Source organism: Zingiber officinale, chromosome 4A, assembly GCF_018446385.1.
Source record: "Zingiber officinale cultivar Zhangliang chromosome 4A, Zo_v1.1, whole genome shotgun sequence".
Taxonomy (NCBI): Eukaryota; Viridiplantae; Streptophyta; class Magnoliopsida; order Zingiberales; family Zingiberaceae; genus Zingiber; species Zingiber officinale.
Window position 1 is genome coordinate 33,565,853 of NC_055992.1, and position 27,860 is coordinate 33,593,712.

At 39.6% G+C, this 27,860-nt stretch overlaps 1 protein-coding gene across 1 annotated transcript; it reads right to left on the reverse strand.

Moving 5' to 3' along the window:
• Window positions 1-200: 200 nt before the first annotated feature.
• On the reverse strand, window positions 201-15,094 carry LOC121972337. The gene is made up of 7 exons (XM_042524019.1): window positions 14,957-15,094; window positions 8,688-8,828; window positions 8,266-8,591; window positions 8,145-8,223; window positions 7,663-8,018; window positions 7,507-7,589; window positions 201-631 (listed from the first exon to the last, which is right to left on the reverse strand). Exons 1-7 carry the CDS (start codon window positions 15,092-15,094, stop codon window positions 201-203), a joined length of 1,554 nt encoding a protein of 517 aa, XP_042379953.1.
• Between the last annotated feature and the right edge of the window lie 12,766 nt (window positions 15,095-27,860).

Below are 27,860 nucleotides of genomic sequence, written 5' to 3' on the forward strand. Positions count from 1 at the left end.
AGATAATTCAAAGCAATCATGCAACCGAAAGCATCACATAACCATAATCAACCCAATTTATTTCAATTAACATAGGAGATAATTCAAAGCAATCAGGAACTTCCTTTGATAATAAACTATATGTTGGCAGTATTATAAACAAACCATGATTTAGAAATATGAAGTTAATGTATATTTAATTAAGTATTAATTACAATTCTCTAACTAAAAGGAATTCGACGTTCTTTTAAATTTTCGAAGTCTTCAATGATAGCTTCTATGCTCACATTTCTAGCAATTTCTCTCTCAATATATACCATTAACACATCTGAGAGAAAAGCATCCTCCATTTTGCTTCGAAGCCTTGATTTCACAATATTCATCGTAGAAAATGATCGTTCTGAAGTAGCCATAGAAACCGGAAGAGTAAGCACAAGTACGATCATTCTAAAAATGAGGTTGTATGTAATAGACTTGTTAGTCTTTACCAACCATTGACATAATTCTGAAATGGTTGAAAGATTTTTGTAGTTGGACCCTTTGACCACGTTATACTCGTAATGCTTCAATTGCATCTCCAATTGTTCTTTTCCATCTCTTGTAAAATCCCTGGCATAAAACTTTTCAACTGATTTTACATATATCCACAACTCTGAAAGATTCCACCGCATTTTGCAGATTTAGGGCATTACTAAGAATGAGCAATTCCATAGCATCATTACTAAAGTGACCATTAATTTCTTACAACTGTGAATCTATCGAAACATAAAAGAGGTATATTCGATAATAATGTTCAATGGTGAAATTGTCTTGATGATCACGTCCTCGATCTCGTCTATTAATATACAAAGCATTGAAATTAGGAATGTCAATATTTCGAAGTTCACAAAAAGATTTCACTTTTACGAGCAAATCATCCCACTTGTTAGCCCTCATCTGTTAAAGTAAATTCTTAATAGATAATACAAGCTCCATTGCATTTATAATATCCTAAGACTTGCTTTGTAAAGTCTGACAAAGAATATTAGTGATCCCCATAATCTCTTTCATAAGATGCAAGATGAATACAAAACCAAAGGAAGTCATTTCATCATAATTATGTTGCATCTGCTCGTTGAGAAGTGTTGAAAATGAGTGAATGGAGAAGAGAGTGAAGAAGAAAGAAGCTCCATTCTGAAGAAGATTTTAGTCCCATATTGGAAGTTTCAAGGCTTGATGGTTGGTTTATATTGTTTCACAAGCATGTGTGTTGTGAACAAATAAATGAGTGGAAGCTTGCTCTTGTGTGTGGATGCATAGGGAGGGTGCAAATCTAGGGCCCGGATTGCACTGAACCAAGTTTGCTTGTGTGCGAGCACGACCTATGCACACCCAAATAAATTAACCGACATTTTGCCACTTGGATTATTCTTTTTTCATTAACGCTTAAATAAGAAACGCATATTAATATAATGCATATGACATTTCTTTAGCAAATGGAAAAGTAACCTCATGCAAGGCATCCTATAAAAGGTCTTGAGCATGAGAGGAAAAGAAATAAGGAAAAGAAAGATTAAATAATCTTTCCATCCACCTTCTTTTCCCTCTTCTTCTTCTCTGTCGTTTCTTTCTTCCACTCGACAGAACCCTGGTGATAGCATTCGGGTATTTCTCAGTTCGCCGCAACCACCAGTGCTAGGTGGAGATTGCGGTTTCACCGTTGTATCCTGGGAAACAGACGACCCGAGTAAGCCTCGAAGCACAACCGGAGGTGGACGAATCTGTTTCAAGGAAACTGCGTCATTCGCAGGCCTCGGTCAGCCTCTTCGCCTGTTCGGCTTGTCTCGCTGTTCGCTCGACCGGCCATTCTGCCTACCCGACCTCGCTGCTCGGTCGGCCCCTTCGTTCGCCCAGTCAGCATCTTCGCTCGCTCGGTCGTCCGCCCTCGGTACACTCGGTTGGTCTCACTACTCGCACGATCAGCCTGTTTTGTTGCTCGCCCGGTCGACCACCTGCTCGGCCCGGTCTACCTTCAGTCCGCGCGGACTTTGCTGCTTTGACACTCTGCTCACTTAACCACTCCGTGGTCAGAAAACCAGCCCCTGCTGGCAGCCTGAGATTATCAGCTCAGGTCATTTTAACAGATAAGTGAATTTAAATTCAGTATATTTAAATTCAGCTAATACCCCGTAAAATCTCCGGCTACAGATTGATTGTCTCCAACAATCTTGAAACAGACTCGTTTCTGTTGAGATGGCCACAGAACAGAATGTTGAGGTGCAACAGACTCAACAAATAAAGGCCCCTCCGCCCCGATTGGAACTGTACCAATCAATCATGGGGAAAAGCCAGATAAGTTCAGTGGACTGAACTTCAAGAGGTGGCAGCAGAAGATGCTCTTCTACCTGACCACACTCAATCTGGCTCGGTTCTTGACCGAGGACCCTCCCAAGCGCACTGAGGATGCTGATGCGCAAACCATCAGTACAGTGGAGGCATGGACTCATTCCGAGTTCCTTTGCCGAAACTACATCCTCAACTGCCTTGCTGTGTATAGCATGAAGAGTACGGCTAAGGAACTGTGGGAGTCCCTAGACAAGAAATACAAGACGGAGGACGCAGGGGCAAAGAAGTTCATCGTGGGTCGATTCCTGGACTACAAGATGGTTGACTCCAAGACGGTGATCAGCCAAGTCCAGGAGCTTCAGGTGATCTTGCACGAGATCCATTCGGAAGGGATGGTTCTGAGTGAAACCTTCCAGGTGGCAGCTATCATTGAGAAGCTGCCTCCCGGCTGGAAGGAGTTCAAGAACTACCTGAAGCACAAGCGGAAGGAGATGAATGTGGAGGAACTCATAGTCAGACTTCGCATCGAAGAAGACAACAAGAGTTCAGAGAGGAAGCTGTTCTCTCAGGCTACTGTGAAAGCCAACGTGGTCGAGCACGGTCAAAGCTCGAAACGGAAGAACCCCAAGTCTTCTAAGATGGGACCCAGAGGAGGCATCAGCAAGAAGAAGTTCTCTGGGAAGTGCTTCAACTGTGACAAAGTGGGTCACAAATCTTCGGAGTGCAGAAAGTCGAAGAAGAAGCAAGAGGCCAACCTGAACGAGGGACCTGAAATGGACGACCTCTGCGCTGTGGTCTCCGAGCTAAACTTGATCGGTTCAAACCCGCGGCAATGGTGGATCGATACTGGAGCCACTCGACATGTCTGCTGCAACAAGGAGCTGCTCCACAACTTCGAAGAAGTCACTGGAGACAAACTGTTCATGGGGAACTCAGCAACCTCGGACATCACGGGCCAAGGAAAGGTGGTGCTGAAGATGACCTCGGGCAAGGACCTCACTCTGAACAATGTGCTGTATGTTCCGGAGATTCGTAAGAATCTAGTGTCCGGATCACTTCTGAGCAAGCATGGCTTTCGCATTGTTTTTGAGTCGGACAGAGTTGTATTGTCCAAAAATGGGATGTTTGTAGGAAGAGGCTATGTATCTGATGGGCTGTTTAAGCTCAATGTAATGGCCATTAGGCCCAAGATAAATAAAACTGAAAGCTCTTCCACTTATATGCTTGAGTCTTCGTGTTTGTGGCATGGTAGACTAGGACATGTTAACTACGATGTGTTGCGTAGATTAATAAACATGCAAAGCATACCTTCATTCCACCTTAACCCAAAACACAAGTGTGAGATTTGTGTTGAAGCGAAAATGACAAGGTCATCCTTTCAACATATTGAAAGAAGTAATGAACCACTTGACCTAATCCACACTGATGTGTGCGACCTAAAAGGTACGCCAACACGTGGTGGTAATAAATATTTCATCACTTTTGTAGATGATAACACAAAATACTGTTATGTGTATCTTCTCAAAAGTAAGGATGAAGCTATAGAGAAATTTGCTCTCTATAAGAATGAGGTTGAAAATCAGCTTAATAGAAAGATTAAGGTGGTTCGAAGTGACCGAGGTGGTGAATATGTGTCACCATTCGCTGAGTTGTGTGCTGAACATGGGATCAGACATGAAACAACAGCTCCTTATACTCCTCAACAAAACGGGGTTGCTGAGCGAAAGAATCGAACTCTTAAGGAGATGATGAACGCTCTTCTATTAAGCTCTGGATTGCCAGAGTCCATGTGGGGGGAAGCTGTGTTAACAGCTAATTACCTTTTAAATAAGGTGCCCCGGAAGAAAATAGATAAGAGCCCTTATGAGTTGTGGAATGGAAGACAACCGTCCTACAAATATTTACGAATGTGGGGGTGTCTTGCCAAAGTGTTGGTACCTGATCCGAAAAGGATTAAGATAGGACCAAAGACTGTTGATTGCATATTTATTGGATATGCACATAACAGCAGTGCTTATCGATTTTGTGTGTATGAGTCACACGTACCGGAGATACACAGAAACTCGATAATCGAATCGAGAAATGCCTCTTTCTTCGAGCATGTGTTTCCGTATAAGACCCGTGAGGATGCTAGCTCCTCAAAACAGACGAATGAAACACAAGGCGAAGAAGAAAATGATGACAATGAGGAACCGGTGGAGGTTGAGCCTAGACGGAGCAAAAGAGCTCGGGTAGAAAAATCCTATGGATCGGATTTTATCACTTTCATGTTGGAGAGTGAGCCCCGTAGTTACTCAGAAGCTGTAGGCTCTTCTGATGGACCTCACTGGAAAGAGGCAATTGCATCTGAGATAGAATCTATCTTGCAAAATCACACTTGGGAACTTGTGGATCTTCCTCCGGGAAGTAAACCACTAGGTTGCAAGTGGATTTTCAAGAAGAAAATGAAGTCAGATGGCACGATCGATAAATACAAGGCCAGATTGGTAATCAAAGGATACCGACAACGAGAAGGCTTTGATTACTTCGATACATACTCTCCGGTATCGAGAATAACTTCCATTAGAGTATTGTTGGCTATAGCCGCTCTATGGAATCTCAAAATACATCAAATGGATGTAAAGACAGCTTTTCTAAACGGGGATTTAGAAGAGGAAATCTACATGGACCAACCTGAGGGGTTTTCTGTGCCAGGACAGAAAAACAAGGTATGTAGATTGGTGAAGTCATTATATGGCTTGAAACAAGCGCCAAAGCAGTGGCATGAGAAATTCGATAATGCCATGAAGGAATGTGGATTCAAGATCAATGAATGTGATAAATGTGTCTACATGAGAGCCACAGAGAGTGACTATGTCATCTTGTGCCTCTATGTAGATGACATACTTATCATTGGGAGTAATGATAAGATAATCAAATCCACAAAAGATATGTTGAACTCAAGATTTGACATGAAAGACATGGGCCTAGCTGATGTGATTCTAGGAATCAAAATTCTTAGAACGACAGAAGGACTTGTTCTTAGTCAGTCCCATTACGTGGACAAGATTTTGAGAAATTTACCAAAGGTGATACTGCGTTGGCATGAACGCCGATAGATATGAGCCAACATCTATCGAAAAATCGAGGTGAAAGTATCTCTCGACTAGAATACTTTGAGTGATCGGAAGTCGATGTACTTAATGAGTTGTACACGACCGGACTTAGCCTACGCAGTAAGCAAACCGAGTAGATACACGAGTAATCCCGGTGTTGAGCACTGGAAAGGGATAACAAGAGTATTGAGGTACTTGAGGTATACTCGTGAATATGGATTGCACTATTCAAGATATCCCGCTGTGATCGAAGGATACAGCGATGCAAGTTGGATATCTGATATAAAAGACTCTAAGTCTACGAGTGGATATATCTTCACTCTAGCAGGTGCAACCATTTCCTGGAAATCTTCTAAGCAAACTGTAATAACCAGATCCACGATGGAATCTGAGTTTGTAGCTCTTGACAAATGTGGTGAAGAGGCTGAATGGCTACGACAATTCTTAGAAGATATTCCGAGATGGTCGAAACCTGTGCCGGCAATTTGTATACATTGCGATAGTCAATCAACAATTGGTCAGGCACAGAGCCATCTGTACAATGGTAAGTCTAGACATATACATCGTAGACATAATACCATTAGACAACTACTCTCAACGGGAGTTATCACTATTGACTATGTGAAGTCAAAGGATAACCTAGCAGATCCGCTAACCAAAGGATTAAATCGAGAGTTAGTTGCAAGCTCATCACGAGGAATGGGCTTGATGTCGTTGTCAGCGATCAGTGCAGAGGACACCCAACCTATACTGATTGGAGATCCCAAGAACTAGGTTCAAAGGGACAACTAATCTGCACTGACTAAACACACTGTGGGGGAGTACCCTAATGAAACAGTGACTAGACCAGGGTAAGCTGATGGGCTTTTAATGATCAAGAAGAGTATATGACAACTCTTGAGGGATCACCTATGTGAGAAAGAAGTGAGGCCGCTTCGAAGAGAATTGGAGGCACAATTCTTAGAGCTTCTCACAGAACCAGGCGTGTTCATGGCCAAGAACGAACACACTCATGAGAACTGAATTATATCAGGGAGAGTCTTGGGTGAGATTTGTCACTGTTTACACAAACGACAGTATAGTTCAAAGACATCGTGTCTACTATCAGCCAGTAAGCAACCAAATCTTCACAAGGGAGGGTTCAAAGGGTAAAACCTACCTATCCTATACTTGACTCAACTGCTGGATGTTATCACTTACTCTATCTCCATTCATGTGGGGGATTGTTGAAAATGAGTGAATGGAGAAGAGAGTGAAGAAGAAAGAAGCTCCATTCTGAAGAAGATTTTAGTCCCATATTGGAAGTTTCAAGGCTTGATGGTTGGTTTATATTGTTTCACAAGCATGTGTGTTGTGAACAAATAAATGAGTGGAAGCTTGCTCTTGTGTGTGGATGCATAGGGAGGGTGCAAATCTAGGGCCCGGATTGCACTGAACCAAGTTTGCTTGTGTGCGAGCACGACCTATGCACACCCAAATAAATTAACCGACATTTTGCCACTTGGATTATTCTTTTTTCATTAACGCTTAAATAAGAAACGCATATTAATATAATGCATATGACGTTTCTTTAGCAAATGGAAAAGTAACCTCATGCAAGGCATCCTATAAAAGGTCTTGAGCATGAGAGGAAAAGAAATAAGGAAAAGAAAGATTAAATAATCTTTCCATCCACCTTCTTTTCCCTCTTCTTCTCTGTCGTTTCTTTCTTCCACTCGACAGAACCCTGGTGATAGCATTCGGGTATTTCTCAGTTCGCCGCAACCACCAGTGCTAGGTGGAGATTGCGGTTTCACCATTGTATCCTGGAAACAGACGACCCGAGTAAGCCTCGAAGCACAGCCGGAGGTGGACGAATCTGTTTCAAGGAAACTGCGTCATTCGCAGGCCTCGGTCAGCCTCTTCGCCTGTTCGGCTTGTCTCGCTGTTCGCTCGACCGGCCATTCTGCCTACCCGACCTCGCTGCTCGGTCGGCCCCTTCGTTCGCCCAGTCAGCATCTTCGCTCGCTCGGTCGTCCGCCCTCGGTACACTCGGTTGGTCTCACTACTCGCACGATCAGCCTGTTTTGTTGCTCGCCCGATCGACCACCTGCTCGGCCCGGTCTACCTTCAGTCCGCGCGGACTTTGCTGCTTTGACACTCTGCTCACTTAACCACTCCGTGGTCAGAAAACCAGCCCCTGCTGGCAGCCTGAGATTATCAGCTCAGGTCATTTTAACAGATAAGTGAATTTAAATTCAGTATATTTAAATTCAGCTAATACTCCGTAAAATCTCCGGCTACAGATTGATTGTCTCCAACAAGAAGGAAGCTGATCATCCATACTCTTGAGACCGTACACGATGCACTAAACATCTTAATTAGGTCTTTCAATGATCTCAAATGAGAACTCCAGCGTGTATCAATAGCTCGTTGTAAAGTACCTATCTGATTAAATCCACGCCCTGTCTCAAGTTCATTAATAGCAATCAAATATGCAATGTCATCTGCATGAGCATTCTTCAATTCATCATTACGCTTACATGAAGAACCAACGATATTAACTATAAAAGTTAATCTATCAAAAAATTGATGAATAGGTGTCACATTTTTTGTTGCTGCAACCAAAGCCAATTGTAACTGATGAGCAAAGCAATGAATATAATAAGCACTTTTACAATCTTTTATAATCAAAGCTTGCAATCCATTAAACTCACTCCTCATATTACTAGCACCATCATAGCCTTGACCTCTAATATTTTAAACATCCAAATTATAGTGAGCCAAAGCAGAATATATAGCATCCTTTAAAGTTAAAGCCATAGTATCAGATACATGAACAAGCCTAAAAAAATGTTCTTGAATGAATCTATTAATATCCAGAAACCTCAATACTATAGACATTTGCTCTCTTTTTGACTCATCCCAGGCTTCATCAACAATTATGCAATACTTGGCAACTCCAATTTCTTCACGAATTGTATTTTTCACTCTCACTGAAAGCACATGAAGTATTTGTTTCTGAATATCGTGACTTCTATACTTGACATTTTTTGGAGCTTTCGCAATTGCCTTTGAAAGTTCATCATTGTATATGGTCAGCACATCCAAAAATTCAAGAAAATTGCCACTATTAGATGAACTAGATTTCTCATCATGACCTCTAAACGGAATTCCTTGAAGTGCAAGCAACAACACCACGTGTATGTGAGCCTTTAATCAAAGACGATTAGTTGCAACTTGTTCATCATTAAAATTGTCGAATCTCCTTGATATATGTTGTGTTTGGTTCATCAAATCCTCACATGCCTTTTCAGCATTACAATGGAGTGAAGATACATTATCTTTTCTCATATGGCCTAGGAAAGTACAAGCTTTTCCATTTCGAACTTTCTTCCACTTATCAAATCCATCAACAGTAAATGTAGTTTGATTTAAGCATCCTGAAGGCTTGTTGAAGATAAAACATTAAAAGCAATATGCTTTATCTTTAGTGGGTGAATACTCCAACCAAGGAAATTGTTCATACCAAGTTAACTGAAATCTTTGAGGGTGCTTAATATTTTTATTTAATGGATATTCTTGAAGAATAGGTTGATATGCTTTCAGATTCAAATAAACTCGATGAATCTGTCATGCCTCTAGAGGAGTCCTTGCCAGACAAAAATCCGGCAACATCTCCCCTATATCGGTGACAATCTGAAGCATACATACATATAAAATACATCAGCCACATACGACTGGAATATATTTATAATCACGTAGTTATATAGATTCAGCCCACTCGGCTGGAACAAAATAAACAATCATGAAGTTAATATACTCAGCCTACCTGGCTGGACAAAATGCAAACAACCACGCAGTTAATAACAACCCACACGGCTGGAAATAAACATAGCGGAAATCATAAAGAAATATGAATGTATGACTAACAAAGTCAGTAACCACAAAACCTGTAACCACTGGACTAGACTCCAAACCCACATCAACTTACAAAAAAAATCATAAAATCAATATACCACCAAACAGAAACAAGACTGAAAAGAAATCTGTCCTCAAGAGTGTAGTGGGACTAGCAGCTAGGACTCTCCAAGCATCCTTGATTCATCTACCTGCTACCTGGTGAAAGAAAAACCAGTTTGTGGGGTGATGAGTATTGGAACTCAGCGGGTAAAAAAAAAGATAGTGCATGAACATAATATACAAAATACAGAGTGAGCCAACAATATACAGTCTCATAAGAGAAATAACAGATACTAAAATAAAATCGTAATATATTGTCATACCTAAAACCATATCCTAGGCTAGGTAATAAAAGATCAGGAGTAATACCGATCAACTACTGAACTTTTCATCACTATGAAGGTATCATGTGAGGTAAAAACATTCTATCAATAAGTAAACCAGTGTCTAAACACATACAACAGATATATATCTTAACATATGTAATCATATCAGCATAAGTAAGCAACAGCGGCATAAGCTAGCAATAACAGCATAAGTAAGCAACAACATCAGCAGATATAATAATAACATCATATGCATGGATGACCACCCCACCCACCTCTCTACACCACGACCCTTGTATGGTCGAGAGGTCGGATCGATGACAACTGTACCACTCAAAAACCGCCACTACTCTTGAGTGACCGAGTAGACAGGTGCTGAATAGCTAACTAGCTACACAGCGAAGGGGGTCCCTGCTGCTCGCAACTCTAGCTACCACTACCCACGAGTGGCCGAGTGCGGCATGACAGGACAAACGACATCTGCTCCAACTACCACTCTCTCGAGTGGCCGAGCGTGCGACCCTAGTTATCGACTCTCTCAACCATAAGGGAGAATTTGTCCTTAATATGTATGCAATGATATGATGCACATAATACAATAGTCATCATATATATGTAAACAGGAATAAGGTATGTTACATGAAGCCAGCATACTTAATATGATACATAAATAAACAACAATCAAAGCATACAAGGTTGGTATCTAATATCTGCTAAATATCATAGATGACAATAAGAGACTATATGTATATAGAAACGAATAACTCAAAGGTTTGAGTGGAAGTATCAAACACAAGAAAAATACGAGTAGAGTCAAGGTAAAGCAGTCCTTATCCAAAAATAAAATAGCTCATGCACCAAGTTCTAAAGAACTAAAGAGAGACAAAGTAAGAAGTACCCACCTTTAATATGTAGCCTGAACCAAATCACACCTAGTCACGTCAACCGTCTCAATCAACGTCTTGCACCAGCGCAAACAAAATAGCCATCTTCATATGAATCAAATAGCTAATACCAATTCTCAAACCATATCTAACCCAATCCTAGAACAACCATCAACCATCAACCTATTTCGAAATAGATGCACAAAAACAACCAAACCCCAACAACCGATTCGGTTCAAAGAATCAGCTGCATCGAGAGAACACTACACAGAGCCCCGAAATTCAATCAAGATCTCATAATCTCCAAAGCAAAAGCATAATGAAAAGCCATTTTAAACACAACTTTAACTCGGTCCAGATCCGAAACTATCACAAGAATATAACCCATTAGAACCACACTACAACCTATTAAACCTGTCCACTACATCACGGCTAGGTCGGAAAAAAAAACAAAACTCCATTGCATCCAAATCCCTTTCAAGTATAACACAACCAATACAAGAAATAATGAAATCATCTAGAAGAAACATCCTACATCTACAAAATCCGGAACAGAGCAAAGGGAAAAAGAAAGGCTAGATCAAAAGAAGAAACCAAGCACACCCTCTTGCCCCAAATCAAGCTCAACATCGGATTCGATTTACAAGCAAACAAGATGAACCACACATCCCATATCTACTAGGGGAAATCTACCTACCGGATCAGTTAGGGCACAGCTCGGAGAGAAGAGGAACGGCGATTGTGACTCGAGGGAGGTGAGATTGTCGGCTGTGGTCTATGGTGCTCGTGCGAGGGAGCAAGATCGTCGGTTGTGTTGCTCGCGTGAGAGAGAGATCGCCAGTTGTGGTGCCCGCGGGCGAGGAAGGGAAGAGACCGGCGGATGTGGCTCGACGATTTTCGGTGAGGAGATTGTGAGAGGGAGATCGGCTGATGCTCGCATGAGGGAAAGATGCCGGAGGCTGTGGCTCAGCGGTCGTGGCTTGACGAAGAAGGGATATCGTCGGTGGATTTAGGGAGAAAATCGTGAGAGAGGGAGAGGGCTCGAGGGAAGAGGGAGTGCGGCGGGGGAATTAGGGAAAAATAGGGTTTGGCTAAACTTAGGGTTTTTTATTTAATACTTAGGTTTAGTACGATGAAACCCTAAGTTGATTCTTTAATCAACTCCCACTTTCGGGTATTCCTAACATGCTTTTCTCGAATCTATAAATGCATACCCTCTAAATACGACATACGAGCTCCAATTAAATCTTAAAAAATTTCTATAAATTCCTAAAAATTCTAATAAAATTATTTTTTCAAATAATCTTATTATTTATTTATTATTTGATCACCGTATTTTACAATCTCCTCTCGTTGATTAGGATGATATTCCCAAATTTGTTGAGGCAATCCTGGATTACGCTCCAAAGAATCGAGATCAACCTCTTCAGTTTTTGTATTTTTTGAATCTTTTAGGAGGAATTTCAGATGGAAGATCATCATTATCTGATCTTGTCGATAGAGTCATCGGAGTAGCCAAATCCAGTTCATTTGCTCTCTTCCTTTGAAAAAATTTATCAATCGTAACAGTATTTCTCATTTGATGTATATGAAACCTTTAACAATGAAAAACTCGAATTATTTCAAATAAGTGAATAATAATTAATAACAACAATATTAAACCAAACATTAAGTCAATGATAAAAAGTAAATAATAATAACAACATAAAAAAAATATCAAGTTTTTTTTATCATTTCATGATCATCAACTATTAAATCAGCAATTACAACTTCAATTATTTAGGCACTTTAATTTCTAAAATAACAAGATTTAATTAAAATGTCTAAATTAACCATTAGGAGAAAGCAAACAAAATCAAGGAATCTAGCAAAACAATAGAAAAGCAAACAAAATCAAGAAGTCCAGCAAAATTGTGAACTTTATATCGTTCTATTCTTGAAAATGAAGTTAAAAAATGATAAAATGAAGGTATAAATTTGTGTTAAGATAGTAAGCTTCATAAATCATAATCATAGTGTGATAGATCCTACCTTCCCTTTAAAATACAGTGGCATATATAGGTTGTGTTTTAAAACAATAATAAGATTATTAGGATATAATTCTTGTTACTATTGATTGTTAGCACTGATAATTAACAATCACCCACACATAGTGAAATAAAGAAACAAGAAAAACTAATGGAAGATGAATGTGTAAGATCAAGAAGAAACTAGATCAAAATTGAAAGAATTATCAATTTATCAGGCTTGTTAGTACTGTTGTACATCAATACATTATCTATTTCTACTAATATATTATAAATTTATAATATACTAGTATATTATCTATTTCTAATAATACATTATCAATTTATCAGATGTTATTGATAACAAGCTCGTAGCCTTTCTAAATTCTAATACAGTAATACTAATACATATCTATTTCTAATAACATTATCAATCTTATCCGCAGGCTCACAGTTGCAGCCTTTCTACCCCTATGTCAGCATCAAGTCATCAACAGGCAATAGCTAACAACCTTAAACAAAAAAAAGAGGCAAAGTTCTACTTCTACAATCTACATATTGCAAATAAAATTTAGAAGGATGACCGATTGAGGAACTAGAAAGGCAAGGTACGATAAAGAAATGAATATGGAAACACCAACCAAAATAAAGATTTTTTTCCCTTCTCAATTTTAAGGGTTTCAAAACCCTAAGAAGTAAAGACAAAGGAGAAGAGGAATTGCACCTTTCTCTCGAATCGGGCTCGAGAACGTTCTCGTCGTAGTTTCGCACAAGACCTGAGACCTCCACACTGGAGTTGCGCCTACTGCGGAGCGAGTAGTCCCTGCCACCATGCTGCTGCCGCCTACGAGAACTCCCAAATCGTACATAGAATAGGTATTTTTCTTTCTCATTAATTAGCTTATAAATAATAATAATATATTAGTATATTATTAATAAATTTTACACGTGGACTGGGGGGCCTTGCCCCCCCCCCCCCCAAGTCCACGTGTAAATCCACCCCTGTGTCAGAGAGAAGTGCTAGTAATAGTGAAATTTGTATTGTTGAGAAGACAATACTATTGCTAAAAGAAAATGACAGAATCATATCTGATCCCGTCTGGAAGCTGAGTAGGACGGAGGCTGGCTGGGTTGTCCTTAGTGTTGATGGAAAGTCACGGGGACGCCTGGTTGATTTGGCACCTACCGGAAGGGTTCCCACGAGCGAATGACGAGGGGTGATGACCAAAATGATGAGGCGAGGGTTCTGCGCACACTCAGACAAGCCCCCCTCACGTTAGAGACCAAGAACTAGGGAAAAAGTCCCCGGGTCAGGCCCTCCGATGCTCAAGTCAAGTACTTTTTCCCCAGAAGCACAGTGAAAGGACGAAAAGTAAAAGATGAGTACGAAAAGATGAGTGAGCGTACCTGCGTAGAGACAAAGCCTCCCTTTTTATATGGCAGTGGGTACTTCTAGAGTCTGACGAGTATCAGCGAATGTCGGATGTCAGGATTTGTCTGGCGGTGAATGACACATGACATCTTCCTATAGGTTTAAGGAGGAATCGGTGGGCAATAAGCCCTAGATCGTTAGCATATTCCCTAACAGGCATTGATTATTCTCTGGCGGGTTGTTACGATTTCTTGGCTTGATTGTCGTATAGTGTATGCTCGCCCCGGTCTATTAACCTTCGACTAGGTCCTGGTACCTGCAAATCTTGACCTATAGGCCCAGACCTGCGTTTCCTGGTGCATTCCCTGGCTTGTGTTTGTTGTCCTATAAATCCCGGTCTGTACGTCCTACCCTTTATTTGCTATTCGGTCTATCCTAGTAAATCCAGACCTACGCCTACCGCCCGACCCACCGAGGACTTCTCTTGTCGTTCCTTAAGTCTCGTTCCATATGTACGACCCTGTTCTGTAAACCTCAATCCTCCGGTCTTGACCTGTGCGTCTTGATCCGTATATCCTGACCTGTACGTCTTAGTCCGTATGTCCTGACATGTACGTCTTTGGTCTGCTTATCCTGCTCTACGAGTCTTATCCTGTAAATCCCGACCTGTAAGCCTTATCTTTTGAATTCCTACTTGACGTGTATGCTTTGATTCGTATATCTTGACCTATACATCTTAGTCCGTATACCCTGACCTATATGTCTTTGGTCCGCTTATCCTGCTCTGCGAGTCTTATCCTGTAAATCCAGACATGTAAGCCTTACCTTCCAAATTCCTACTTGACGTGTACGCCTTGATCCTCCTGTCCTGACCTGTACGCCTTGATTCATATATCCTGACCTATATATCTTAGTCCGTATATCCTGACCTGTATATCTTAGTCTGTATATCCTGACCTGTACGTCTTTGGTCTGCTTATCCTGCTCTGTGAGTCTTATCCTATAAATCCCGACCTGTAAGTCTTACCTTCCGAATTCCTACTTGACGTGTAGGCCTAATCCTGGAGTACCACTTAGGCTCGACTGGGACCCTCTTGTAATTTGAACCTTTGACCACCACGTAGGCCAGACTTTTGACCACCACGTAGGCTGGATCTCTGACCATTACGTATGCTTGACTTCTGACCGCCACGTGGGCTTGACTTCTGACCACCACGTGGGCTTGACTTCTGGTCGTCCCATGGGCTTGACGTCCGACCACGTCAGCTATCCGACCCCACTATCATGCACGTATCAATAGCTAAAAAGGATATAGCTGAAAATAACAAAATCATAGCTAAAAAGGATAATTAAATAGCATAGCTTCAAAGTTTACGATGGAGAAAGGTATTAGAAGAGCCCCTAGCAACCTGTAGCCAAGATAAAGAGACCCTAGGGTCCACGTTGCTAAAAAAATACAAGAATAAAGAGGTGTATTAGAAAGAGTAGTACACCTTTTATGACTACTATTTTGATCAAGCACCCAAAGGAAAGGGAGTTGATAGTAAACAAACTACTATAATACATATGCTTGCCTAACATGAGACAACTAAGGAAAAGAGAAAGGGAAGGAGATTGTTCAATATGAAGAACTAGAAACCCTGTCCCATTGGTTGAACCTACCACAAAAAGGGACATTGTTTCATCAAATCAACACTATATTGATATTGATGGTCTAAAATCCAAAGTCTTGAAGGTATGATTGACTATAGTTAAGTCTTTTGTTGTTAACTCCTTGATGGCATATTTGTCTATGTCTTTTATAGCAAACAAAAATATGTTTCAAAAAGAATAAAAATATTGTGATAGTAGATGCATAATTGAAGTTTAGTCAAATTAAAGTGAGTTGGTTAGTATCTGAGTGAAATTACTTAAGTATGTATTGTTATGACAAGGATAAGTAGCTTTTCTATGTCTTTGTAAAGTGTATTGCTAAGACAAGGATATATAGTTTTCATTATGTACATGTTGTATTGAGAATAATACACTAAATGTTAAGTTTTTCTATTAGGAGTGAAAATTTACTCCACCTATATGTTTAGATCTTGGTATAACATATAGAATTTTCATAGCTACTATAAATGCTGTGAATATTATTTTGTAATAGTGATAATTTTCTTCTTTATTTTATAATTTATCATATTGTTTATGTGTTAAGTTGATGCTTAATTTGCTATGCAGGGCCACACTACTTTCCGTATGGTCCATCTTAACTTTCACATTATAAGGGACTCTTTTATGATAATATTTAACTGGACACAATACACTCATAATGATTACATAAATGCATATTTCACAATTATAATAAATGGAGTCAAGCATCTGACACACTGTACTACTCATCAATATTTTGTGGGATTAGGTTTGCTTTAAGTATTTTACTATGTGAACTAAAGTTATTTTCTCTTGCATATATTTCTCTCATAATTGTTTATCCTTACATATGATTTGTTTTTAATGATATATGCCCAAGCATTTCAACAAACTATAAAAAATAACAAAAAGAATATCTACAATTAGATATATCCTATGTCCTCTTAATAATGAAGAAGATCATTGACATTTACTGGTCATAGACCTCTAGAAAGATCAATTTATTCACCATAACTCCCTCAGCTTTACACAACTTTACATTTCTATTATTGATAATATTGTATGTATTCAATTATTGATTCTATTACAATAAACTTTTGGTATGTATTGATTACTAATGTTATTCATGCATTGGTGTCATTTTTTAAGAGTATACACACGCCATACTTTGATAATTGGCATCGAGGGTTGCTAGCTAGTTTTTCGAAAGAGTTTATTGTGCACCATGTCAAGGGCCCAACACAAGTTCAATCGTAAGTATTTAATTAGGTTTCATATTCCTAATTGAAATTAGATTTTAAAACATTAAAACACTTTATCTTGCCGAGAGATTAATATTATGTACTCAGTTTTGACAGTTTGAAATGAAAACTTATAGATTTAGGATTAGATATAAAATTATAACAAACATAAACTAGGAAGGGAACATTTGATGTAAAATAACAAACTAATATTTTTTATCTCTACAAGATCAATATAGAGATTTTATTTGTATATTTGTGAAACACAATTTGATGTTATTGTTATGATGTATTGTTCTCATGATGTGTGTAGCAATATTTGTGTTTGAGTTTTAGTTGTATTAGGTTGGAGTTGAACGGTTCATTGTGTTGTTTCAGAGTACAATTTTATGATCGGTTTGGTAGTTTGATGATATGCAATTTCAAATTTTTATTTTTACAATTTTAGAAATACAAATTCGTGATCTGTTGGGCAGTCTCATGATGTGTAATTTCATGATATTTAATAGTTTGAAGAATTACAATTTTAGAGATTTATTTTATAGTTTCAGTGAGTTTCAAATAGGTGCAATTTTAAAGTCTTCACAAATTGGTTATACAATTTTAGAGAATTTCAAATATTCACAATTTTAGAATTTTATACATTCATTTTATAATTTTAGAAAACTTCAAATATTAATAGTTCCAGTAAAACAGATTTGTTTTATAATTTAAATATTTGAATGTTTTTAGAATTAAGATTTAGAGATTAAGACATTCAATTACAAAATGTGAGATAGTTTCAACTTACATTGGTGTAGCTATAAAACCAAAACTGTTATAACATTGTAATATCTATAGTTTCATAGTTACTATAATTCACACTACATACACATTGTAACTGCTATGAAAGCATAGTTGTTATAGTTCACACTACATTCATATTTTAATAGTTATGAAATTGTAGTTGCTACAATATTATAACAGCTACAATTTCATAATTGCTACAACGAGGATTTGACCTAGTCACATTACATACTCATTATAGTAGCTATAGTTTTATAACTGTTATAACAAAGACTTGATGTGTTTAGACTATATACTCGTTGTAGTAACTATGAAATCATAGTTGGTACAATGTTGTAATAGCTAGTTTCATAGCTTCTACTAATGGACACAAACAAACTATTTCCGGAGATATACAGGGTATTAACCGAATTTAAATACTCGAATTAAATTCAACTTACAACTGAGATGACCTGAGCTGATAATCTCAGGCTGCCAGCAGGGGTTGATTTCTGCCAAGTGATGAAGGCAGGCTGCACCATGTTGACAAAGCGAGCTGAGCGACCGGGCAGGTCGGCCGAGCAGACAGTTTGTGCAGGAAGATCAGCCGAGCGAGTAGAGCGGCTGATCGGGATTTAAAGCCTGGCGGTCGAGCAAACTGACCGAGTGATGCAGACAGGTCGGGCTGTCAGAGAGGTCGGGCGGCAAACAGGTCGGGCTATCAGAGAAACCCGAGTCGAGTAGACAGACCGACCGGCAGAGCGGCCGGTCGGGTCGAGCAGACAGACCGGGCAGCAGACAGGTCGGGCTGTCAGAGAGGTCTGGGTCGAGCAGACAGACCGGGCAGCAGACAGGTCGGGTTGTCAAAGAGACTAGCCGACCGGGCGATCTGACAGGCTGGGTGAAGATTCCGAGCAGGTAGAGAAGTTTGTCGGTCGGACAAAGAGACCGACCGGGCGAGCTGACCGAGGTCTGCGAGTCACAATTTCCTTGAAATAGATTTGTCCACCTCCGACTGTGCTTCGAGGCTTACAAGGGTCGTCTGTTTCCCAGGATACAACAGCCGACCGTAAATCCGATCAAGCACTGGTGGTTACAGCGAGCTGAGTGGTACCCGAACGCTACCACGGACACTCCGCTGAGCAAGAATTGCACGACAGAGGAGGAGGAAGAAAAATGGAGAGTCTTTACTTGCTTAATGTCCTCTGCCTATGATCAGAGCCTCCTTATATAGGGAGGACATTAAGCAAGCAAAGGAACCTTAATGTCCACCGTTTCACTCATTATTACTCAGCCAATTTATTGTGCATTAATCTCGAATTTAATATATCTGTTTCACAGTAGCAAAAGATCTACTTGGCAAAATGTTAGTTGTTCCACTTAGGCAAAAGATCTGCATTATAATTTTGACTCGTGTGCGCAGGTCGCGCTCACACACGAGTCAACTTGATTCAGTGCAATTCGAGCCCTGGATTTGCACCCCTCTTACGCTCTCACGCGTAAGAGAGAGTCTCTCCCCATGCATTTGTTCACATCCTTAATATATGTGAATCAATATAAGCCAACAAAAATATCTTGAAACTTCCAATGTGGGACTATAGTCCGATTCACAATGGAACTTCTTTCCTCTTCCATTTCTTCTCCATTCATTTATATTTAACAGTTACAACTAGCACTTAACACAAAGTTAAAATAATTATCATCTAAATCATATGCTACCTCAACTAGCTGAAACAACAATTCATCTTCCTCCTGTGTTGTAATTTTAAGGTCGAATTGTGAACTAGAATACAATGCAGCCTCCTATTTATTTTGTATTTCTAGCTCACAATGATGTTGCTTTGCCTAGTGGATGAGGAAGACACCCACTATTGCTCGAGACTCTAATATAAAATAGAACGTTAATAAAACTGATGAATCCTTGAAAACTAATAAAGTTAATTAAGAATATATATATATATATATATATATATATATATATATATATATATATATATATATATATATATATATTATTTAAGGACACAATATATATATATATATATTATTTAAGGACACAATATGCTAGCTTAGTCCTACTAGCACTTCTAACTTTCCAGTCTTGACAATTGAGAACACAATATGCTAGCTTAGTCCTACTAGCACTTCTAACTTTCCAGTCTTGACAATTGAGAACACAATATGCTAGCTTAGTCCTACTAGCACTTCTAACTTTCCAGTCTTGACAATTGAGAACACAATATGCTACATGTATTAGTTATACAACTTAGACTTGACCAATTGACACTCCATAGACATTATAGTAACTATGAAATTATTGTTTCTACTAAGTTATAGCAACTATTATTTCATAGCTACTATAATGTAAATTTGACTAGTTGACACTCCATACACATAGTAGTTATGATTTCATAGCTATTACAATAATGTAGACTTGACCAGTTGACACCTCATACACATTGTAGCACTTATGCAACCGTAACTGTTGTAATGTGAACTTGATCAGTTAAAACTCCATACACATTATAGTAATTATAAAATCATAGCTGCCACAACAAACACTTAACTAGTTGACACTGCATACATATTGTAACAGCTACGATTTCATAGATGCTACAATTTGGACTTGACTAGTTGACACTGCATACACATTGTAACAACTATGATTTTGTAGATATTATAATATGAACTTATTAATTGACATACATACACATTGTAGTTGTTGGTGTAATCGACCTTTAGGGTTTTGATGTTTGACAATATACAATATCAAGTCAGGTTGACTAAGGATTAATCCAAACAGGATTTGATATTTGAAAGAGAAAAGTCTGGTCAAGATTAGATGATTAGCAAGGGGTAAATCCTAACCAAAGATTAGGAAGGTAAAAAGTATACTAAGTGACTAGTCATAATTAGAAGTTAAGAAAAGATAAGTCCTAATAGAATATTAGGTAGATGATAAGCCTACTAAGTGACTAGTCCTAACTGGAGGTTAGGCAACAATAAGTCATAATTAGAGGTTAGATAAGTGAGAAGTCTACTAAGTAACTAGTCATAACTGGAGGTTAGGTAAGTAGAAGTCCTAGTAAGTGAAGTCAGACCATAATGAGTGAAGCTATGTGGTGGAAGTTCTGGTTAGTGAAGATAGGTGGTAGAAGTTCTGGTGAGTGAAGTCAGGCCCTAGTGAGTGAAGTTAGGTGGTGGAAGTCTAAGTGAGTGAAGCTAGAGAACGAAAGTTCTAGTGTGTGAAGCTAGGCAACCCTAGGGGAAGGTAATCCTAGGTAATGAGAAGTCTTGGAGAAGTAAACTCCAAGCATGTATGACTGACTAGTTTTTGGTTGACCGTGCGTGGTCGACTGGATTAGTAAATTCTTAATACTACTAATACTATTTTACTTTACTATTTTATATCTATTGTGCTAACTCAGTGTTGTAATTAAATCTTAGTAAATCAAATTGTTCAGACACTAAGCAAGACCAGATGTTTGGTAGGTAAGTGGAGGTAAACATTAGAGGAGAGAGATCCAGTGAGGATGAGCCTAGTGGGGCTATAGGCGCTGGTCCAATTTAGATTTATTTTAGAAGTCTATGTTGAGAACGTAATTGATTACTTAGTTTGGAGCCTTCGTCGACTCTTACTTCAAGACCCACAATTCCTCGGATCATATTAATGGAAAATCCACTAAAAACTTTTTCCGAAATCACTGGAAAAGGGAATTAAGTACATGAATGAAATAAAGGATAATGTAACAACCTACACTACCCTAGCAACAAAGTAAACAACTTAAATTAAATTGTTACTAACACAAGATTGTTGAAGTTACTGTAGGACCGTTGGGCCGGCTAGAAGGGGGGGTTGAATAGCCCTGTAAACAAAAAACAAAAGCAATCCTTCTCGAACTCTTAAACTAACACTTGTATAAAATTAGTTAAGAAGAAATACAAGAAAGAAACGAGGCACCGTGTTTGACTTGGTTACAACCGGGGAGGTTGTTAATCCAAGGAAAAGTGATCGCACTAAAAAATTCTTCGGCCGGAGAAGCCTCTTACACCGGTGAAAGCACAAAAACAGAAGCTAAACTAGAACAGTGAGCGCACAAGTGTTTGGAATGCTAATTACTGATTTGATTGAAAGCTTCTGGACCAAGGCTATATTTATAGCCTTGGTCGGGGCGCCTGGAAGGGTTCCGGGCGCCCTGGGGGGATAAAACTTATCCCCCAACGTTCAGATCGAGTCAAGACTCGATCTGATCAATTTTACTGCTCAGGGCGCCCCGGAGGGTTCCGGGTGCCCCGGAGTCCAAAGTCAATAGTTGTTGACTTTTTCGTCCGGGACTTCTTCTCTGGTTCAGTTCCGCCTCGGTCCGGTTCTTCTCCTCCGGATCCGCTCGCTTGGGTGATCTCTGCCATCCGGAAAAGGGCTCATCCGAACCCAACTTCCGGTCTTCTCGAGCAGCCTTCCGCTCCGGCTTCTCGTCCCTCGGAATCGCTGCGTGTTTCCTTCTCGTCCACCAGTGTACTCATCCGCAGTCTTCGTCTCTCGGTCGCACCGTGTGCCGACCTTCTCGCTAGCTGCGTCTATTGCTTCCCGAGCAATCTTCCGCTCCGGCTTTCGTCCTTCGGAACCACCACACGCTTCCTTCTCGTCCACCGGGGTACTCTTCCGCAGCACCTCATCCCTCGGACTGCCGTCCTTCTCACTAGCTGCGTCTTCCGCTCGACTACCTGTGTTCCTAAGTTCCTGCACACTTAGACACAAGGTTAGAAACAAACAGGACCTAACTTAACTTTTTGATCACACCAAAACAACCTTGGGGTTCCAACAGTTACGAGTTCGGTGTTGGTGTTGGTCTGCTAGTAATGGTCAGATGAAGTAGAGAAATAGCGAGGCAGCATCACAGTAGATTTCACGTAGTCAGTGTAGCAGAAGGATCGTTGAAGCTTGTATATGAGTTTTGTAGAAGGTGTTGGTCGAACAACCGTTTTAAAGAGTGTTGAAGGTGCCTCCAACCTCATTTGGGGTGCCTCCAACCTCAAAGTTTATCTAGTAAATTTTGTCTTCGATCAACTTCGACACCTGCGGTTTTTATTCGCGCAAGGGTGCCTCTAAGCACTATGAGGTGCCTCCAAGAACTCATCTGAAGCACCTCTAGCACACTCCAAGGCACCTCCCCGTAGCGCAAACTTTATCTCCTTGAGAGCACCTCCAACTTATCTAGGGCACCTCCAAGCGCTGCTCTGAGGTGCCTCCTCGAAGCTCAGAGCTACCTCAAACACTCTTTATCAAGGCTATTTTTGCACTTAACCCTACAAAAAAAGAGTTAATTCCCAAAGTAAATTATTCCAGTAAAACAAAGTTAGTACATTAATTAAATAATATTATTAATTAAATCATGTCCTCCCATGACTAAAATCTAGTCATGGTCTCATCTTAAACATTCAAAATGGCTCTAAGCTGAACCATTGTCTATAGTTCCACTAGGACTCGTCATCACTGGATCACTTTCCTCCAGTTGTTTTCTTGACCTTACCTGTTAAACATCTGGTCCTTCAGATCTATTTGGACTTTCTCTGGTCCTACTTAGTGTTTGATCAACCTAATCAACTAAGACTTTTCCGCAACACCAAGTTAGCACAATATATATGAAATAGTAAGGTAAAACAGTATTTGCAATCAAGATTTGCTGCTCAGATCGATCGCACGTGATCGACCAGAAATCAATCGGTCACACATGCTTGGAGTTTACTCCTCCAAGACTTCTCAGTACCTAGGATTACTGTTGGTACCCCAAGGTTGTTTTGATGTGATCAAATAAGTTAGGTTAGGTCCTGTTGTGTTTAACCCTGTGTCTAAGTGTGCAGGAACTTAGGAGCGCAGGGAGTTGAGTAAAAGACATGACTAGCGAGAAGGATCGCACAAGAGAGAGCCGACGGGCTCGGTGCGTCCGAGGGACGAGGTGCTATGGAAGAGTACATGAGCGGACGAGAAGGAGGCGCGTGGCGTTTCCAAGGGACGAAAAGCCAGAGCAGAAGCTTGCTTGAGGAGAAGGCCGGAAGTTGGGTGCGGGTGAGCCGTATTTCGGATGATCAAAATCACCCAAGCGAGCGAAGCCGGAATGGTAGACCCGGACCGAGGCGAGCAGAACCAGAGTAGAGGGCCCGGACTGAAAAAGTCAACCATGTTGACTTTATCAGTCCGGACGCCCGAAACTCGAATTTTATTATCATTGACGTGGGCGTTGACCGACGTATTGGGGATAAAATTCTATCCCACTCCAGACGCTCGGAACCCTTCCAAGCGCTCGAAACAAAGTTATAAAACTCTGATTTCGGTAGTCAGATAACAACTTGTAAATCATTCTCTTTTTGTTTTACTTTTGATTGTGAGCTATTAATATTGTAAGAGGCTACTCCGCCTGAAGGAGATCTTTATAAGTGCACTTCATTTTCCTTGGATTAACAATCTTCTGATTGTAAATCAAGTAATTCTCTTTGTGTCTTTGTATTTTTAATTAGTCTCTTAATTTTTAATACAAGTGCTCATAATTTAACTATAAGTCAAGAAAGGGTTGACTTTATTTGTGCAGAACAATTCACCCCCCTCTTGTCGGCCATCAAGGGCCCTACAATTGGTATCAGAGCGAGGATGCTTCAGAAGGACTAGCCACTGATTGAAGCAAAGAAACCAATGGTCGGACCAAGCATCATTCCACCAAAATTCGAGGAAGAATTCGCACACTGGAAACGCTGAATGGAGGTATTTCTAAAAACTGACTTTGAGATTCGTTTAATAATCAAGTATGGTTTTGTAGTTCCTATGAATCAAAACAGAGAGGAGAAGGAGGAGAGTCTTTGGACGAAGAAAGAACAAAATGATTCCGTAGTAAATAACAGAGTGGAATATCACTTGTTGAGTGTGCTGCCGCTTCAAGAAGTCAATCGAATCGAGAGCTACTCGTCGGCCAAAGAACTCTGGAAAAAATTTCTGGAACTCCACGAAGGCACATCGGAAGCCAAGCTCACAAGAAGAGACATATTTCAGAACAAACTGATGAATATACGTCTGGAAAGAGGTGAGAAGGTAGCCTATCTACACACGAAGATCAATTAGAACTAATCACCGGACTTGAAAACCTCGGTGAAACGGTAACCAACAAGGACTCGGTACGCTACACACTCAATGTCTTTCCCATGACTCCAGAATGAACCTCAATAATCGACGCCTACTATATCTCAAAGGACCTGGAGGTAAGTACCCTAGAGGAACTCTTTTCTACTTTAAAATTACATGAAACCAGATGTGCAGGTACAACAAAAGAGTCAAGCCAGACTCTAGCACTAAATGTAACCAAGAAGGATAAACCTGAGTCAGACTCAAAAGAAGATCAAGAAGCTTACATAGTAAGGAAATTTAGAAAAATTTTTAGATGTAACAAATTTAAAGAAATACAGAACAAAAAGAATCCAAGAAATAAAAGAAGGGTTCGATGCTACTAGTGTCAAAAGGAAGAACACAAAAAAGAGAACTGCCCAGAAATCAAAAAAGAAAAAGGCAAGATGCCCAAGGAAAATAAGCACAAGACTCTAAAGGCTACTTGGGACGAAAGCTCATCATCTGAGTCAGAAATAGAAGAATATGCTGGACTAGCACTGATGGCGAGCCACGAAGAGCAAAGCACCTCAGAATCTAGCATCGATGAAGGGGGAGCGACTTCAGATGAACGCAACGAAGCAGGAGGAGAGTCGGGCTTCAAGTCTGATATGGTAAGTGAGGTATGCCTCTTACCTCCCGATCAACTCTATTTTGGTATTAAATCGATGATAAAATCAATGTGCAAGTTAAAAAGTAAAAAATGATAAATTAAAAAAATGAAAACTTAGAAATAAAAATAATTTTAGCAAAATCATGTCTAATAGAAGATTTTGAAAAAGTAAAACTTGAAAATGCTAAAATTAAAAGAACAAATAGAAAACTTAAAAGATACTGCATGTTCAAATGTTTCTATTTTAAATATTAGAAATTATAAAGGATTAAACTGGTATTATAGATTTCATAAAGGTCAAATCAGAAATGTGACAAAAAGTTATATCCCTTGAAAATACTTAATTAACTCAATTGGAAGGAACCTTTACTGGTTCTAAAGTCTTGTCTTAATTAAAAATTTTAATTGGACTTAGGACTTTTAGAGAATACATTAAACGTTTAATTTCCTTATGAGACTTTGTCTAGAAAGTAGTTGTTGTTCCAATAACCAAGAAGGCCTAGTGCCTCGCCATAGCCTGGAAGCCAAATATTGAAATAAAATGTCTAATTGACTAACTGATAGAGCATTAAAATTGAAATTAAATAATTCTTTAAATAGTTACTCAATTTTTTTTACTTGGAAAATTCTCAAATTTTTCTCTGTAAATTTGTTTAACTTAGAAAAATTTCTTTTTTTTAATCTGTTTAACTTAAAGTTTCTTCTTATAAACTTTGCTTTATTTTATACGTTGCACAAAAATTTTATCTTTAAACTTAGAAAATTTTTCTGCTTGAAATTTTCTTACTTAGAAATTTTTTTTGCAACACTTACAATTTCTCAAATTATTGTAATTTTTCTTTTAAGGTTAAGAATTCCCAAAACTTGATAAGCTTTTTCAAAATTATTTGAAAATAAAAATTACCCTTAGATTTTTTTTGGTACCCCATTTTTTATGTGATCAAAGGGTGAGAAGAAAAAGATTAAGTCTAGGGGGAGGTAGATTAAAATTAAATATTTTTTTCACTTTTATTGCCTTTATTTTTATGTTAGTTTACCCTAACTTAACTTGAGTTGCTCACATCAAAAAGGGGGAGATTGTTGGTACCCCAAAGTTATTTTGATGTGATCAAACAAGTTAAGTTAGGTCCTATTGTGTTTAACCCTGTGTCTAAGTATGCAGGAACTTAGGAGCGCAGGGAGTCGAGCAAAAGACGCAGCTAGCGAGAAAGACGACACGGGAGAGAGCCGACGGGCTCGGTGCGTCCGAAGGATGAGATGCTGTGGAAGAGTATGCGGGCGGACAGGAAGGAGGCGCGCGACGTTTCCAAGGGACGAGAAGCCGGAGCGGAAGCTTGCTTGAGGAGAAGGCCAGAAGTTGGGTTCGGGTGAGCCCTATTCTGGATGACCGAAATCACCCACAAGAGTGGAGCTAGAGTGGAAGACCTGGACCGAGGCGAGCAGAGCTAGAGCACAGGGCTCGGATTGAAAAAGTCAACCATGTTGACTTTGTGGGTCCGGGCACCCATAATCCGTATTTTATCATCATCAATATGAGCGTTGACCGACACGTTGGGAATAGAATTCTATCTCACTCCAGGCACCCAGAACCCTTCCAAGCGTTCGGAACAGAGCTATAAATATAGCTTTGATTTCAGTAGTTCAGATAACAACTTGTAAATCATTCTCTTTCTGTTCTACTTTTGATTGTGAGCTATTAACATTGTAAGATGCTACTCCGCCTGAGGAAGATCTTCATAAGTGTGCTTCATTTTCCTTGGATTAGCAATCTTCTAATTGCAAACCAAGTAATTCTCTTTGTGTATTCGTCTTTTTAATTAGTCTCTTAATATTTAATACAAGTGTTCATAATTTAGCTATAAGTCAAGAAAGGGTTGAGTTTGTTTGTGCAGGACAATTCACCCCCCCCTCTTGCCGGCCATCAAGGGTCCTACAGTTACCTTCCCTTAGGGTTGTCTGACTTCACTTACTGACTTCCAGTGTTTAGTTTCACTCACTAGAACTTCCACCACCTAGCTTCACTCATTAGAGTCTAGTTTTATCCATTAGGACTTCCATTGTCTAGCTTCACTCACCAGAATTTTCACTACCTAGCTTCACTCACAAGAACTTCCACCACCTAGCTTCATTTAATAGGGTCTGACTTTATTCACTCAAACTTTCACCACCTAGCTTCACTCACTAGAACCTGACTTCACTCACCAGGACTTCAGCCACCTAGCTTCACTCACTAGGACCTGACTTTACTCACCAGGACTTCCCCTTATCTAACCTCCAGTTAGGACTAGATACTTAGTAGACTTCTCGCCTGCCTAACCTTTGGTTAGAACTTATCCTTGCTAGTCATATAGTCCTAACTAGACTTCTCTCTTCCAAACATCAAATCTTGTTTGGATTAACCCTTAGTCAATCTGATCATACTTGGGTACATTGTCAAAGATCAAAACCCTAGAGGTCGATTGTATCATCATTTTCATTACGGGGAGGGGCCTCGAAGTGTATTGGAGGCACTGCTAGAGGCACCCTGGAC